Source organism: Lepisosteus oculatus, chromosome 11 (genome assembly GCF_040954835.1).
Source record: "Lepisosteus oculatus isolate fLepOcu1 chromosome 11, fLepOcu1.hap2, whole genome shotgun sequence".
Taxonomy (NCBI): Eukaryota; Metazoa; Chordata; class Actinopteri; order Semionotiformes; family Lepisosteidae; genus Lepisosteus; species Lepisosteus oculatus.
Genome location: NC_090706.1, coordinates 28,911,671 through 28,927,971, shown reverse-complemented (window position 1 = coordinate 28,927,971; position 16,301 = coordinate 28,911,671). Strand labels below are relative to the sequence as shown.

Genomic DNA, 16,301 nt, shown 5'->3' with positions numbered 1-16,301 from the left:
CCGCAAGGGGGCGGTGCGGACAGTCGTCACTTCCTCGAAACAGCTGCATCCTCGTGCTCCCCGGAGAGCCAATGGGAGCGCGGATTATTGTTTAAAACGAGAGCCCACGGAGAGTGGCGCTTGTGTGGTGAAGCTTTGAATTTAGTACGCTGGTAAGTAACGCAGTGGGGAGGAGGGGGGTTTAAAAATGTTCTCTGTAATGAAATCGAAACGTTTTTGCAGTATTGGAGCAAAAAATAAAGCTGCAATACGTCCTTATGAGGCGGGTAGTAGCAAAGGTATAGTTTTATAGATATAGTCCACAGCCGAAACGTCGAGTTTCCTTTCTTCCCTGTTAAGCGTGGAATAAACATTTAACTTGTTCCTTTGCCGCGTACGCATGGTGACGTACGCAGCTACATTCTTGAACTACATAAGATTAGTTTTTTTTTTATCCATTACCCCACGTGGGACGTTCTTTTGGAATCGCTTGTTTTAAGTGTCCTACCTGTTAATACTCGTCTTGTTGTTGTGCACTACAGATTCGTTTTTTTTTCTTTTCTTCAGAGATGTCCCTGGCGATTTATACCGACAAGGAAAACGGCTCCCTCTCGACGCCCGCTCCCGCGAAGAACCGGGTGAGGCTACAGTCTGCTCCAGGTGAGACCCCCGCTCCGCTGTCGGGCCCTCCCGTGTTATTCATTGCGCATCGATTTCGATTGATAGACTACGAGGGTAACTAATTAGAAGAAGGGTACTTGGTTTCAGAGCGTCGCTACGGCGATATTCTTTTCCGAGCCACATCAGCGGAGGTATCGTTACCTGCTGAATAGTGCTGGGATGAATACAGGACCATTGCCAATGTGTCCTTTGTAAAACGAAATGACTAACAGTGGTGCTGAAATTAATTCTTTGTTAATAAACCCACTCCATGGCTGTATCTTTTGAAGTGCATCTCTTTCATAAAGCCTAGATTGCTGTAATGTCTCATTTACTGCATCCATGTCTTGGCTTATTTGGAGAAGTGGCTGGATGAGATCCCTTTAACCAATTCAATATGAGGTATCCTGGCCAAATGTCCCATTGGCCTTGACCAATCATGGCCCCCTTATAATCCCCATATCTGAGCTGGTTTAATCACTCTGTTCTCCTCCCCACTCAGAGCTGGTGTGTAGGGAGGGTACTGGAGCATCATCCAGGTGGGGCTGCACACTGGTGGTGGTGGTGGAGGGGATCCCTATTACCTGTAAAGCGTCTTGAGTAGTGTCCAGAGAAGTGCTATATTAGTGTAAGGGATTATCATGAAGTCTGTGGCATACTAGCTTCTCTGTTGGCAGATCTGCTCGCTGACAGATGCCTGAAGACGCCTCACACTGGGAAGCTCCTGACCGGCGCCCCCATGCTCTCGGCTCGGAAGACAGTCAATGCGCTTGGCTCAGTTCCCTCCCTGCCCCTTCTTGTCCGGAAGAAGGAGCCACGTGTGGGTTCGACTAAGGTACACTTACCAGGCAGCTTGCAGTGCCAGTAGGATACTTCACTCCTGCTCTAACCTGGAGTCCATCGACAAACCTGACACTGCTCTTGTGCCTGATATCTTAAACAAGTCTTGGACTCTTCAGCCTAGGTTCTGGATCAGATGGCTACTGATCAATTAAAGGAACCATAGTCCTTAAGGACTGAAAGCTCTTTAGAAAAGATCTTAAGAGCTCCAGTCTATGTGACTTGACAAATTACCTCCCTAATTGACCACTTCATAAATTTTAAAGGTTGTGTATAAAATTTGGTGCTGTGACTGGGTCCTGCTCACTATTAACTGCAACGAGACACGTACTGTAATGTTCAAGTTGAGCTGCAAACATTTCACCTCAGAAATGTTCTAATGTGTTTTGCATGCAGGGTTGGCAAAACTATCTTGAAGCCAAGAGCAATATTTCTATTGGATTAAAAGAGATGTATTCACAAGCCTGTTTGTTTACAATGTAAAAGGGTGGCTTCACCTCACCAGGAGTTGTTGCCTCGTTTGAATCGCAGTTACTGTGTACATTTTACTGTTGCAGTTTGAAATACACTTCTCCATGCGGATTCTTTCTAGCCCCAAAATATAAAAAGTGTTGCAGTTCCCCTTTAATGAAGACTCCGGTTGCCGCTCAAACCCAGCACTGCCTTTGATGGCATGGCCCAGCCTGCTAAGGACTCGTATCCTGTGGAAAGCACTGGTCACCTGCATTAGGAATCCTACTGATGCTTCACATGGGTCGAAGCCTCTGGCTGGTGTTTGGGTTTCAGTTGAATTAATCAAGCCGTTTGCCTGGCCCCCCAGCTGAAAGAAGAGGTGAAGGCCTGCCCCCGACAGGTGAAGAAAGAGGAGTACCCCGAGGTGGAGAAGATGATTCCCTATAACCCACTGGGTAGGTCCCCTTCCTGTGTGTTTTGAGAGGGGGGGGGGGGCTATGAAGGGATATGTGCCAGATAGCTTCTTCCTGAACCCCCCTAGTTGAACACCTGTTCCTGAACTCGGTAAGTCTGTTCCATCTGTTTAAGTACCTGTACATGACTGTTGTTGCTTGGGTTCCTGCCTACTCGCTCTCTGGGGCTGATGGTCCTGGTCTCCCATCAGAGTTTGAGAGCTTCGATGTGCCCGAGGAGCAGCGCCTGAGCCACCTGTGCCTGGCAGGGCTGGCAGTGCCGCCCACTGTGGAAGAGGAGGATGACTTTCACTTGTTGGATGTCTGTATGCAGCTGTCGCCTCTGACCTTACCAAAAGGTGTGTGTGTGGGGGGGGGGGGGGGGGGGTAGGGGTGGTGTTTTGTAGAGTGGGGAATCTGCCACCCTCTTGCAGAAACCAGTGCCGTAGGTTTTGAAGTGAGCAAACCCCGTTTGATTTAAAATGGTGAACAGGGCTGGCTGTTGACCAGATTGCATGCTGTCAGCCCATGAGCAGGTGTAATCCACCTGTTTAAGTGTTTTGCCTCCTGCACAATTAAGACTCCAGTTCACAAGACTAGATATGCAACTGGCTTTGCTGCAGGTGCTGATCTAGTGAGTGACCTATGGTCAATGACCTGACCTCTTTAAACTGTAGTCAAGCTGTAATAACTGGAAGTGATAAACCTTATTGTGCACTGCTTGGTAATTCAGTGACCTTTACCAGAAAGGTTCTTAATGTTTTGACTTTGCTACTCCAGTCTTAATCTCTTGTGAATGGGCTAAGACTAGGAGTGATATCTGTATTGCAGAGGACTGGTCTGCGGAACTGGACTCATTCTTGCAGACGGTGAGTGAGCTGACTGTGGATCTGCCTCCAATGGAGTTTGAAGACTGAAGCTTTGTTTTTGTTTGTTTTTAAGCATTGGTAATGAGTTTTTCATGTAAGCTGCTTAATAGTTAAACTACATTAAACTGTCAACCACTGTTAAGTGAGATCAAGGAAGACTGAGATCCTTCATCTGTTTTCTGGATGCTGTGGCACTTAACACCACCCAGTTGGCCGAAGTTGTGATGCCCACCTGTTAAACAGGCATTGTTCATTTTTAGTATTTGTTGTAGTTTCTAATAAATTATTATTCTGAGTTTGGTTTCTCTTCCTTGTTTCTGCCCATGATAACAATGCACACAGCTCCATGGTCTCTGCTTTTATTGTAGTACTAAAGTCACTTTGTTCCATTTTGGTTTGGAGATCTCTGTACAAACAAAAGTCTTCATAATTTAGATATACAAGTTTATGTACAGAAGACAGGCTTTATAAATAAAATATTGAACACATTTAAACAAAACTGGTAATGTTTAGCTATTGCCCCTTAAAGTAAGAATGCCTGTTGGTATGGACCACGAGGAATTTGTTTCCACTATGCTCAAAGAGGCTTAAGCATAAACCAAAAACAAACTGGAAAGCACTATATTAAGTGATTTGGTTCAGTCCAGAAAGAGTTAATATAACTGGCAACTCTGCTTTTGCAGCTCCTGGAAAGAACTGGTCCATGAAAGAGGCTTGGTACAAGCCATTGTACCAAAGGGACAGCCCTGGCAGTTGACATTACCAGTTCTGCACCTAAAGATCTCATCTAAGGAGCAATTTGTCCTTCTAAATGCTTTATCTTGCAGATTAATCTGACATATTACAGTTTTCATTTACAAATTCCAGAAAATGGGAAAACCACTACATTCAAAAACCTTACACAGGAAAAAAGCAGAGTGGAATGCCTCTTAGAAGATGCCAGCTGTAGAAGCCCTGCCGTTTAGCAAAAGTTTTTGGCACAAATTGTACCAGCTTGTTGTAGTTTAGTGTAAAGCAGCATGCAGGGCCTGAGATGAATGCTAAAGAAACTTTCCAATCCCACAAGGGTACAAAAGTGTGAAGCAGTGGACAGTCCATATCATTCTAGGATGGCAGGAAAATTATTCCAGTTTAACAACCTCCAGTATCCCCCCCCACCCCCCTATTCAACTGTCCCACCCACAAGAGTCTAGAAGCAACTGGAGTGTCCTTTTGGTTTTAAAGACTTCATTCCTGAGAACATCGCACAAAAAAGAAGCAAACTTTGTCCAGATGACTGCTACTGCTTGCTCAGCCCTTATTAATCACACAACACGCTCACACCAAGGATCAAGTCAGCCCAGTTAGGGATCTGGTGTCATGAAGCTGACAGGAAGATGTCTAATTCCATTAACCCTTTGCTCTAACAGATACAGAGCGACTTGGTGGAAAACCACACCATCTGAACATTACAGAGCCCAGCAGCAGCAATCAGGGTCTCTGTGCTATGGGCTGTAAACAGGACTATAGAGCTTTACAGAAACATACAAGCAGAAGAGCCTTTAGAAACTGCTGATTCAATTGGTTATTAAAACCTACTGCATCTCAGCTTCTCAGGAATGTGTTTGAAGAAGCCTGTGGCACAGGGATTTGAATGTGAGAGACCCACACAAGCTGCTTCTATCTTGACTTGTACATTCCTCACACATTTTTCAATGCTTGGTACTAAAAACTTTTATTCGGTGCAATAAATTCAATTTCCCAACTAACCTCGACTGGACTGTAAAGACAAGAGTCTCCCCCATGCACAAGGGGCAGGAGGGTCAGACGGCAGCAGCTATTCTGCACAAGTAAAAGAAAAAAAGGAAGACGCATTGTTTCCCCCAAAATAAGAAAAAATATACACATTTCTCTATAAAACTGTACAGAAGGACAAAAAGCAAATTTACAGAGAGAGAAAAAAAATCCTTAAATATAAATAAACTCAAGACACGGACAGAGACTGACGGGGGGAGGGGGGGGGGGGGTGGCACCCCCAGGTCCAGATCGGGGTCACCGCTCCTGCGTCTCCAGGGCGACGCCCACGTGCGCGTGGCGGATGGTGCGGCCGTGCAGCTTGTAGCCCTCCTGCTTCACCACCGAGATGGTGCCGGGCACAGCGCCCTCCGCCGCCACGTGGCACACGATCTCGTGGTCGTAGGGGTCGTAGCGCCCGCCCACGGGCCTCATCTTCTCCAGGCCGTGCTTGGCGAAGACGCCCTGCAGCCTCTCCTGCACCAGCGCCAGCCCCTCGCACAGGCGCTGCAGGGAGGGGCCGCGGCCCCCGGGAGCCTCGGCCGCCACGCCGCTGGCCGTGCGCTCCAGGATGTCCGCCACCTCCACCAGGTCGCGGCAGAAGCTCTGGATCCCTGCAAGGCGGAGGGAGAGCACAGCCTGTGAGACAAGGCCGGGGGGGGGGGACCCACTGGCCCGACGCCCGGCTCAGCCAATCAGCTCTTATTCTCTCTCTCGCTCTTTTGCGACAGGCGAGTCTGCACCCTTCCGGTTCGAGCCATCGACACGGACAACCCAGCCGAGTTCAGAACGACAAAGGATACAGAGAGCCTAGGATGCAAGAGGAAACTGCATTTAAAATGGAGGACAGGAGGCGTTGCTTTACGCAAAGGGTGGCGGGGGAGTGGAACGAGCTGCCCAGCCACATGCTTGAAGCCGATACCTTGGCTTACTTTAAGAAACAGCTGGATGAGATGCTGCGATCAATGAACTACTACCAAAGGGTCTGGATGGGCCGAATGGGGTTAGAAAGAATCAGCACTGAAGAGTGAATTTCAAACCACAGTAAAAGTGAAATGTACACAGTAAACTTCCAATTTATATCACAGAATAGGTCTTACTTCCAGGTAAGTGCAGCGCTATATTCTGAGATGAGGCAACAAAGCTTCCGGTGAGGTGAAGCACCTTATAACATTGTAAACATCTGTTTAATCCAACAGAAATACTGCTTTCCATTTCGAGACTCTGCATGCAGATCATGTTGGAACATTTCTGCAGTGAAATGTCTGCTACACAACCTGTACTTATGTGCTCGTACATCACAGTACACCAGTCATTACAGTGACCAGTGAGCAGGAAGGGAGCTTGAATGCGAGTTTGCAACAACATTGTGACTTACAGTACTTTGACAAAGGTTACAATTTTATGCTTAATTTGAAATGTGCAAAATTTGTCTGTGACGTCAATGAATTCATTTTGTTCCCGAGATTTAAGAACCAGTCTGAGAAATGATGACTGCGGTTCCCCTTTAAAAGGCTCCACAGGATCAGCCTGAGCAGAAAGGCACCACCCTCGCCTGCCACCTCTTCAAGGGGGAAAGATGAATAAGTGCTTCCTGAAAAAAAAAAAATCAATCTGCTTACCAAACAGCTTGGCGTCCTCAACAAACTTCTGAGTCCTCCTCCGAACTGTATCGGAATCTGCCAAGGCCTTCTGGTAACGCTCCTAGAAAACAAAACGTTTTGACATTCAACCACACAAAAACAACATCTGCTCAGTCTCACACCCTGATTCTCCCCAGGCAGGCAGCACAACTGAGCTGAGAAGTCGACAATCAAAAGGACAATCTTTCCTGTTCCCAGAAGACAGGGGGCTTGAGAAACCCAGGAGACTGCAATACATGAATATTAAATCATTTCATTCTCTGCTCAGGCCCATGCAAATAAGTGCTTGAAAGCAGGGGTTACATTAGAAGTGTGTCTTCCACCAGCACTTAAATGATTATAATAATATTAATAATAATAATATAAGTGCGTTTCTGGACACTGCAGCACTTTACAGGTAAAGGGAATCCCCTCCACCACCACCAGTGTGCAGTACCACCTGGATGACGTGACGGCGGCCATAGTGAGCCAGAACGCTCACCACACATCAGCTCTCAGTGGGGAGGAGAACAGAGTGATGAAGCCAGTTCAGAGATGGGGATTAGTAGGAGGCCATGATTGGTAAAGGCCAGGGGGAAGTTTGGCCAGGACACTGGGGGTAATATTCCTATTCTTTTTGAAACATGCCCTGGGATTTTTAAAATCCACAGAGAGGACCTTGCTTTTTTAACGTACAGTGTCCCCGTCACTATACTGGGGCATTAGGACTCACACATACCGCTGGGCGAGCGCCCCCTACTGGCCCCACTAACACCTCTTCCAGCAGCAGCCTCAGCTTTCCCAGGAGTCTCCCATCCAGGTACTAGCCAGGCTCACACCTGATGGGCTTCAGTGGGCTGCCAGCCCCCCCCCGCCCCACCAGGCCGAGCGCTGGGCTCTTACAGTGAGGTCGCGGACTTGCTCCTCCAGTTTGCTGGACCTGATCTCCAGCATCCTGATGGTCAGCGCCTGGGTCTGCTCTTCGGGGGCGTCGTCCACGTGGCACTCGTCGCCTGTGCTGCGCTGGTGGGCCGCGGTGCTGTACAGACACAAGGGGGCACTGTGGAGACAGGGGCGGGGGGGGGGTCAGGTAAGACACAGATCACTCAAGAGACGCTACTTCAATTCGGAGCAGAACAATTCCTGGGCCACGGACATTTCCCCCTTATTCCCACATCACCCGGGAGCTGCCCAGCACAAAACACTGGCGAAGAATAGAGAAAACATCACAAACTGAAATGGATCCAAGCTTGATGCTGAAGGTGCTGCTCCCACATGAAAGCCTTCACACCCTCGATTCCGACTGTCTGGGCTTGAGCGGAAACCCGCCGGAGCCGCGGGCAGGACTACGGGCGCAGCCAAGAGGTGCGGGTAGAGAGGGCAGCCCCTACCACCTCTCGGCCCAGCGCCGAGAAACGAGAACACCGCGATCTCGCGCCCCGAGCATTTCCAGAACCCCGATTACCCCCCCCCACCCCGCCTGCTGATCCAGACACCCCGCTGTGGCAGCGGCACCGCTGGGGACAGGAGCCCCCCTAGCACCCAGGGGTGCAACACCAACACGCCCTCCCTGGGTGACTGTCAGCTCGGCGGATGGGATGTCTCCAAAGTGGGGGGGTTGCGGACCCCCAAGGTAATCCGCAGCCCCCACACAATTCCGACTGCCCCAGACCCAGACACCCACGTCAAGCTCGGCGCCGGCTGCCCCCCCACAGGCTGACGCAGAGAAACAGCGGGCCAGCGGGGAGCGTGCAGACAAGGAAGTGGGGCAGAAGCGGTCTGCGCGGCGCGGTTGTCAAGGGTCATCGCAGGCCGGGCAGGGCGTCCTGCCAGAAGGAGGAAGGAGGAAGCTGCACGCGAGACGACACTGCAGCGCAGGGTGCTGAGCTCATGCTGCCGCTGCCCTCGCGGGGGCAGGACTCATTCCTGTAAATCACACGCCAGCGAGGCAGCAGGCTGAACGAGCCAGCCCAGCCCAGCCCAGCCCAGCCCGCAAAGAGTGGAGCCACTGGCCTTCGGACTGAAACAGACTGGAGAAAATCAAAACCATTCCTCAGGACTCGGCTCACTACTTATTTGAGCCATTTTCTCAATGAGGTGCGACAAATGAAAATATTTGAAAAGATTCATGGAAGCGACTCCACTTGGAAGCCCTGTTTTTGGAGGACACCTCGAGGCTATCAGAGAGGGAGCACCTTTGCTCTCACTGCTCTTTCACAGCTCCTGCTCCATCAGCGCCTCGCCCCGTCGCGTGGAAGAGGAGTAAAGCTCTCCAGGGCACGATCCCCAAAGGCTCACGTCCTTCGGGGACAGCCCAGGTGCCCCCGTCTTGAAATACTTGTCCCTTAGAAACCAAGTGTGGCTGCTCTGGGGTGTCCAGTCTGTATCGGCTCAGAGCGCCTCTCTGAATGTGGAGATCCGGTCTACCAGGCCTGCCCTGCGCAGGTCTGTCTCCCTTGTAACTTGAGAAGCATCAGTAACCTTCTCCATGGAGATCAAACACTTAAAACCGGAGACACACTGAAAGAAAGCACCCGCAGTTTTACAGCTGAGTTGTTGGCTTCACATTTGAACTCGCACCGAACAGCCAGGATCAAGCAGGCGTGACGGCCCAACAGCAGTTCCGTGGAGCAGGTTGTGTCCGCAGCTGATCCAGTTAAAGCAAGAGCTACACTGCCGATGAGAGAGAAACAAGCCAACCCAAGCGCAGGGACCACTGATCTAGGCTGGCACCAGCAGGGCTAGGCCTTTCTATCCCAGACACCCCAGGGTGGGACTTTAAAGGAACCTCAATTCATCTCAAGAAGCCTGATCCCCGTGACTGGTGTGTGCCTCGCTGTTTGTCACAGTCAACGTGTTTCCTGCGGGAAGAACAACAGTAGCGTGCAGACAAACAGAACTGAAATTTCAAGTGCCTGTGAGACTGTGCAATTCACTGAACTCTGAAGCAGACATCTGGCCCACGCACGCACAGGGGAATTTACGACGGAGTTTACAGTGCTTTGGCTGCTTTGTAAAAGGATCCAAGGAGCTGCGCGCACACCTGGGCTTCCTGGTCAAACCCAGCCTTTGCAAAGGAATCGAAATGCCTCCCATCTGAAACTCGAGAATGAGGGAGGTGCCCGCCCCCCCTCAGCCCCCTCTGCCGCCCCAGCAGACTATACATTTCTCCTGGGGGGAGCTCCTCGCCCTCCATGAGCACTGTCACAGCCTACTGCGCGGCAGCAAGCTGGAACTATACAAGATTAATAATAATAATTGCTTACACCCCATGACACACAGATCGGGGGAGGAGAGAAACTGTACAAGACCAGAGTGGGGTTCAGTCCTCCTGTAGCCCCACTGCACACAGATCAGGGGAGGAGAGAGAAACTGTACAAGACCGGAGTGGGGTTCAGCCAGGACACTGGGGTGACACCCCTACTTTTACAAACAGCCCTGGGATCTGTATTGACCAAGCAGTACAGACCTCAGTTTAAGGTCTCATTTGATGGACAGGGCATCAGTCCCCAGTCATCATACTGGAGCAATTGATTGGAGACTGTGGTGCAAAGGGAAGAGTGCCACCTACTGGTCCACAAACAATTGACAGCACCAGCCTGCTTTTAACAAGTCCCAGCCTTGCTTAGCTTTCCAGATCCAAAAAGATCAGGAGAGTGTCAGTAAGCCACACAACAAGGTCACCAGAACCCTCCGAGGGGGGATTCTGCTCAGAAATGCAGCAGCCAAGGAGACTATGAGACTGTTTCTTTAAGCTTGGAACAGGAAAAAGCTGCTCGTTTCCTGCTCTGCACCCACTATTGCCCAACGACGCAGTACAGTAAAAGGCAATTCTGCCCCTGAAAATTAACAAGCTGGGAAAAAGCATTGATGCAAAGGAAGGGTAACACACCCGTGCAATATTTACGGAATGCAAAACCCTGATAAATGATAAATGAACACTGATAAATGTCATGCAGAGATCACTGGGCCTGTGTCAGAGGTCTGAGCACAGGAACTGATAAAAGCCTGCAGTGCAAACTGCTCCTCTGAGGTCAGCATACAAACAGCCAGCACCCCCACCATGACAGATACAAATGGCTCTAGCTCACCTCACTGGGACACACAGACAACACAAACTGGAATGCTACAGCACCCTAGAAAGGTGGGTATCTGACCAGGTTACAGGACAGCAGACGCGTTAACCACAGCCTGGCCACAGAAATCAGGGGAAACAGACAGGCCGGGCAACCCAGAGAGGACAGGCATGACCACAGCCTCAACAGAGAAACTGGACACAGGCAGACCTGACTGTGATCCTGTGAGGCTGTGATCCCACTGCCAACAAAGAGAGGCAGAGCCAGAGATGCCCTTTCTGAGGCACCGTGAGAAATACTCTGGGATTAGACAATCTTTCCTAAAATCATCTAATTCCAGAGTCTGAATTCTTGCCAGAACCACAACAGTTTCCAATCCTACTGGGGGAGGAAACTCAATAGAGCTGCAGACAGTGAATCTTCAAAAAAATGATCATGGATTCGCAAACGTCTATAATACCTTTAGTATAAGCGTTTATAATTGCTCTCGCTTGCTGTTACAGCTTTGCCAAGTGTTTGAAATGTCATTGTACAAGCTCCCACTTCCCTGGTGAGAGCAGCAGTGCTTGTCCCATTTCTCATGTCCTGCACACGGCTATGGAGGCCTTTAAACAGGAGAAAGAGAGAGCTGTTTTCCAGAACACAAATCCCACACTCCTGAGAGCATGGAGCACGAGCTATGAGCTAATCTCCCTGCCATGCGAGGAATTCCATCACCATCTCTCACACTACAGCCCACACTCAGACTGGGACACAGATCAGCTCACAGACTGAGACCTACACAGAAATAAACTACAGAACAGGCTGGTCTGTGTGCCTGGGACACAGCTCAGCTCACAGACTCAGACCTACACAGAGATAAACTACAGCACACGCTGGTCTGTGTGCCTGGGACACAGCTCAGTTCACAGCCTCAAACCTACACAGAAATAAACTACAGAACAGGCTGGTCTGTGTGCCTGGGACACAGCTCAGTTCACAGACTCACACCTACACAGAAATAAACTACAGAACAGGCTGGTCTGTGTGCCTGGGACACAGCTCAGTTCACAGACTCAGACAGAAATAAAAAGGTACTGTAGTATATTTACCTTTAAGATAAGGGATTACTGTCCTTAATTGCAAAGCATTGTGATTTCCTCAAACCAGAGACTAATATACCACAAATCCAAATATAAAAACAATTCTGACAACAAGACAACAATTCTGACAACATCTCACTTGAAAAACAAGTGAGATGTACTTTATCAATACACAGTAAGTATGTTTCATACATTAAACTGCTCCCAAAATATTTCTCGGACAGTTTTTATTCATACGGAAAGTGCTTACATTTCAACAACATGAAAATCTAAATTTCCCTTTGTGGAAATGTGTCAGGGTTGCTGCTTCCCAAGGTATGTTGTTTCTGTCAAGACCATCAATCTCAAAAGTATTCCTACAGCATTCCTGCAAAACACTGGTTAAAATGCCACCAAAAGCCTCAACAAAGTCAAGCCATTCAGTGAAACACATCGGGGGCACAAGAAGAAACTAGACGGACATGCACTGAAAACTGAGAACACGACACAACTGTTTACACAAAGGGTGGTGGGAGAGTGGAACAAGCTTTCCAGCCATGTTGTTGAGGCTGATACCCTTTCAAAAAACAGGTGGATAATCCTCAGATCAATATGCTAACCACCAGGCCAAATGGATTGAATAACCTCTTTTTGCCTAAAAATGGTTTAATATTGCTGAAACTTTCTATGAAGCCCATCCTAATTTATTGCTCAACCACAAGGCCAACCGATTTAACCTGTTCACCACCCACGCAAAGTACCAGCAGACAAATCAACATTAAACAGTTGGACTCTTAAGTTGAGCTTGACATCAGCAACAGTCTCACAAGAATCAGCTCATCCTCTGTACGTCTGCAGACAACCTGGCGTATTTAAACTGAAGATGAAAGATCTCTCCAAGCCCATTGTTTCTCGTTTCACCTCTGATGGCCACGACCACTGTAATCTCTCCGACTGTGTTCTCAAAGACGGTTTTCCCAACTCCTACATCAGAAAGACCACCAAAATCAAAATTATCCTGCAGCTAGGATCACACCTTCCCCCTTCTCTTAATGACAGACTACTTTTCTTCTAAATTCTCTCTATTCATTGGAAGTTTGATTTCACACCTCTCTACACCTATCCTGACTTCACACCTCCTGATTGGCCTCTCTTTCTGTCCCCTGCTCCCGCCTCTCACTCCTCCTCTCTCCCAGCCTTTGTTCTCCCACTACCTTTGCTTTCTGCCCTTTCTCACACCTGAAGAAGGCTCAATGGCCAAAACATTGTGTTTTCTTGCTTCTTTTTTTTTCAGCATGGAATAAACGTATCACTTGTATTTAAACTGCTACCACTTCCTGCGTGTGTCCTGCTTCCTGCACTGTGCCCACTGGGTTCAACTGCAGCACAGTGTGGGGGCGTGTGGAACTTCCTTCATTTGCAGTTAATTTTTTTTTTCTTGCAATGAAAAGTTAAATTACACACGCCGGTTAAAATGCGGAGGGGCACATTAAAAATGATCTTTTTCCTCCAGAATGCAGGGAGTGCTGTTTAGTAGCCAACAACACCTTCGAAGTTCAAGTGCGCCATGACTGGGACACCTTGAAGGCTGTCCGATTTGTGTATCGGTGTTCAACGAGTCGAGCCCTGCCTCTGGACAACCACAGTCCAGTGGGCCCGACAGGTCCGGTTAGCCCTAACGTGTTCAGAATGGGCACACACACACACACAAGTTCAGATCAGCATCATCATTTAACCAGCTCAACATAAATGCATAATATGCAGCTGTGTCCCTCCAAGAGCTGCAGGGCATTAGGATTTTAATTTCAGGTGATCTCTGATGTTCCTCAGTGCACAACCTACCTGCGTCAGTGATAAATCCTAAATTGTTCCCCTTATTTAGAAAGTCGATCTGAGGGTGACTCACAGCACCTGCCGGCCTGCGGCCTCTCCTTTGCAAACGGTATTTGTAAGTAATATCCGTAACCCGGCTCTGAGGTGTATCGAAAGTAGCCACAGCTTTAAAAACGTGAGCGTTGGGAGTAATCACCTGCTAAAGACTGGCAGCAACACTGTGTAGGGGTCTGACTAACTGTTTAATTGGCTGCTCAGACTCGGACACTAGGTCCTGCCTCAAGGACCTGATTCTGGACTTTGAAGCTAGCTGGTTCTACCCGACCCGGCCACAGCCCCCAGTTTACGGTTAACACACGCAAAACATCCCCCGAATCGCCCGTCGCTGCTCGCGAAAGGAGAGGATTCGGGCGCAGTGCAGAAGAAGCCCGGCGCGCGTGCAGTTCCGCGAGCCCACCGGAGCAGCTGGGGCAGCAGCAGCGAGAGAGCCTCGCGCCCCGAGCCTACGTGTGCCGCGGCGCTGCTGGAATGGACTCCTACAGCCACGGCAACAAGGCCGTTATTCCTCCACTGGGAAAACCGCAACAGCAGCCGATTTCACACAGACCAAGCAAACTGGCACCGATTTCTTTACCCTGACCTGGGTACACACACTGACGTGTTTTTTTTTTAAACGTTGGCATACACTTAAATCACTCTTCGATTTAAACCAGGCGAGAAATTCCCTTTAAAAAGTAAATATTCTACAGAAACACCCCCAAGATACGCGTAAACGTGTTTTCACTTCAGAAATACTTTAGCTGAAACGGCGGCCAACCTTTCCAGAGCTGGGCCCGAGCGCCGGGGATGAACCCGTCATGTGACGGAGCGGTGCGCGACCCCGACCGGACCAGCTCGCAGTCACGAGGCTGGAGCCCACGGACACTCGCACCCGCAGCTCTCCCATTTCACAGCATCGCCCCACATATCACCGCTTCTGACCAAAACAGAGCCGCGAAAGGACCACGCAGGACCCCTCTGAATGAGCACAATAGCTTCGGTACATAGCGATTAAAAAAAAGAGCTTCGCGTTTAATTTTTTTAAAGAGCCACCCGATGCAAAATGACACCAGGTGTTGCGGAATCCCATTTAAGTTGTGAAGTTTCGAGATTCGTTTATGCTATCTAGCTAAAAGCCGCAGTCCTAAGCGAAAGGGGAGAATTTATACCAGACCCAAGTGCACCTGGTGAGGCGGCCGAGCTCGCCGGCGGCACGGAGAGCCGAACATCCCATCGTCTCTGCGGCCCCGGCTCTGCTCCTGTCGGCGCCTCAGGCCAAAATCTCATGCTCGTCTGTTAAAAACCGTATGATGCGAACCTGGGACTGTGCTAAACGCTCTTAGCGAGCGTACAGCCTAACCTGCCCACCCCCTGCAGCGGCTCGGAGACCTGCAGGGCAGGCTGGAGAGCAGCCGACTGCGTCCTAGCAGCGAAACACAAAACCCACCAAAAATATACACGTCCCCCCAACACAAGATCCACAAAACTTGGCCTGCAGTCTCGGTAGAATGAAAGAGATAATACTTACTTGTGGCTCCTTGCAGAGAGCGCTATTAATCTATTTAAATCGTTCAAATTCTTCCGAACAGTCCGTAGATAGCGTATAGCCATATTCGCCTGTGAACAGCAAACGCTGGCTCAGGGCATGATGATACAAACCGCTGCACTACATATCCCAGCACACAACAGCGACTACAATACCCAGGGTGCAACGGGGGGGTGAGGGCAGTAAGAAAGATGGCGCCTTCTAGCGTGGGTTCGACAAATTCTAATGTATCAGGGCTTTGTTCTTTTTCTAGGCATGTACCCGTTTTGACATGTAACTGCGTGACGAGTGAGAGTTATGGTCACTTTTAAAAACCACAGATTGCAGTTTAACTTGGAGTATTCACATAATTCATGCTCTGCGAATAAAAAAACACGTCACTGAAGAGACAGTTCTCTTCTTCCAATTCTGGAAGTATTAACATATTTACTTTTACTATTTAGTAATAGGTTTATTCCATGCTGAAATGAGAAGAGAGAAAGCACAACGTTTCGGCTGTGGAGCCTTCTTCGGGTGTGAACCCACCTGAACTACATATTTATTTAGTAAAACAGCACCAGCAGAGCTATAGGACAACACGGTAACACATGTCCAGTCCTGGTCTTGTGTCGGAGTGTCGGCAGGTTCTTCAAGGACTCTTGACAGCGCTAGCACCTGTCCAGCCGAGAAGAGCTACAGTATTAGTGGTCCGGTAAACCCGTAACGAGCAGACCCTCCGTGCCACAGGGAAGAGGTTTGCCAGTCCGTAGTCCTTCAGCTCAGACCAAGGCGCGCTCAGTCCTTCCCGCTGGTCAAGTCCCTGTTCCTCTGGGCTCCCGCTCGACTCACCCCGTGTTTGTGCTGACGTAAACGTTGTGTTACATTCACACGGGCTGCCACATGACAGTGGCCACACCGGCAGCGCAAATGTTTTAGATTAAATTGGGGAATTAAAACTTACATTTTGCTTTATTTCTCTCGCATAGGGGTTAATTTGACCCCCATGGTGTTTAGCCCACCAGTGTGTCTTTGGACTGTGGGAGGAACCTGGAGTACCTGGACAGAACCCATTTGAACACGGGGAGAACATGCAAACTCCACACATATAGTACCCCAGGC

At 49.3% G+C, this 16,301-nt stretch overlaps 2 protein-coding genes across 4 annotated transcripts; one reads left to right on the top strand and one right to left on the bottom strand.

Annotated features, from left to right (window-relative positions):
• Positions 1 to 45: 45 nt before the first annotated feature.
• Positions 46 to 3,548, top strand: pttg1 (PTTG1 regulator of sister chromatid separation, securin). Its single transcript, XM_069196017.1, has 6 exons — positions 46 to 152; positions 547 to 639; positions 1,317 to 1,474; positions 2,300 to 2,387; positions 2,597 to 2,743; positions 3,216 to 3,548. Exons 2-6 carry the CDS (start codon positions 549 to 551, stop codon positions 3,299 to 3,301), a joined length of 570 nt encoding a protein of 189 aa, XP_069052118.1. The 5' UTR covers positions 46 to 152; positions 547 to 548; the 3' UTR covers positions 3,302 to 3,548.
• Positions 3,549 to 3,598: 50 nt separating this feature from the next.
• grpel2 (GrpE-like 2, mitochondrial) lies at positions 3,599 to 15,334 on the bottom strand. 3 transcript variants are annotated; one of them, XM_069196015.1, is made up of 4 exons: positions 15,186 to 15,334; positions 7,552 to 7,708; positions 6,649 to 6,730; positions 3,599 to 5,640 (listed from the first exon to the last, which is right to left on the bottom strand). In XM_069196015.1, the coding sequence occupies exons 1-4, from the start codon at positions 15,266 to 15,268 to the stop codon at positions 5,285 to 5,287; spliced, it is 678 nt and encodes a 225-aa protein (XP_069052116.1). In that variant the 5' UTR covers positions 15,269 to 15,334; the 3' UTR covers positions 3,599 to 5,284. The 3 variants fall into 3 exon arrangements, with proteins under 3 accessions (XP_069052116.1, XP_069052115.1, XP_069052117.1); XM_069196014.1 differs by lacking the exon at positions 15,186 to 15,334 and adding an exon at positions 14,832 to 15,107; XM_069196016.1 differs by lacking the exon at positions 15,186 to 15,334 and adding an exon at positions 14,842 to 15,104.
• Positions 15,335 to 16,301: the final 967 nt, after the last annotated feature.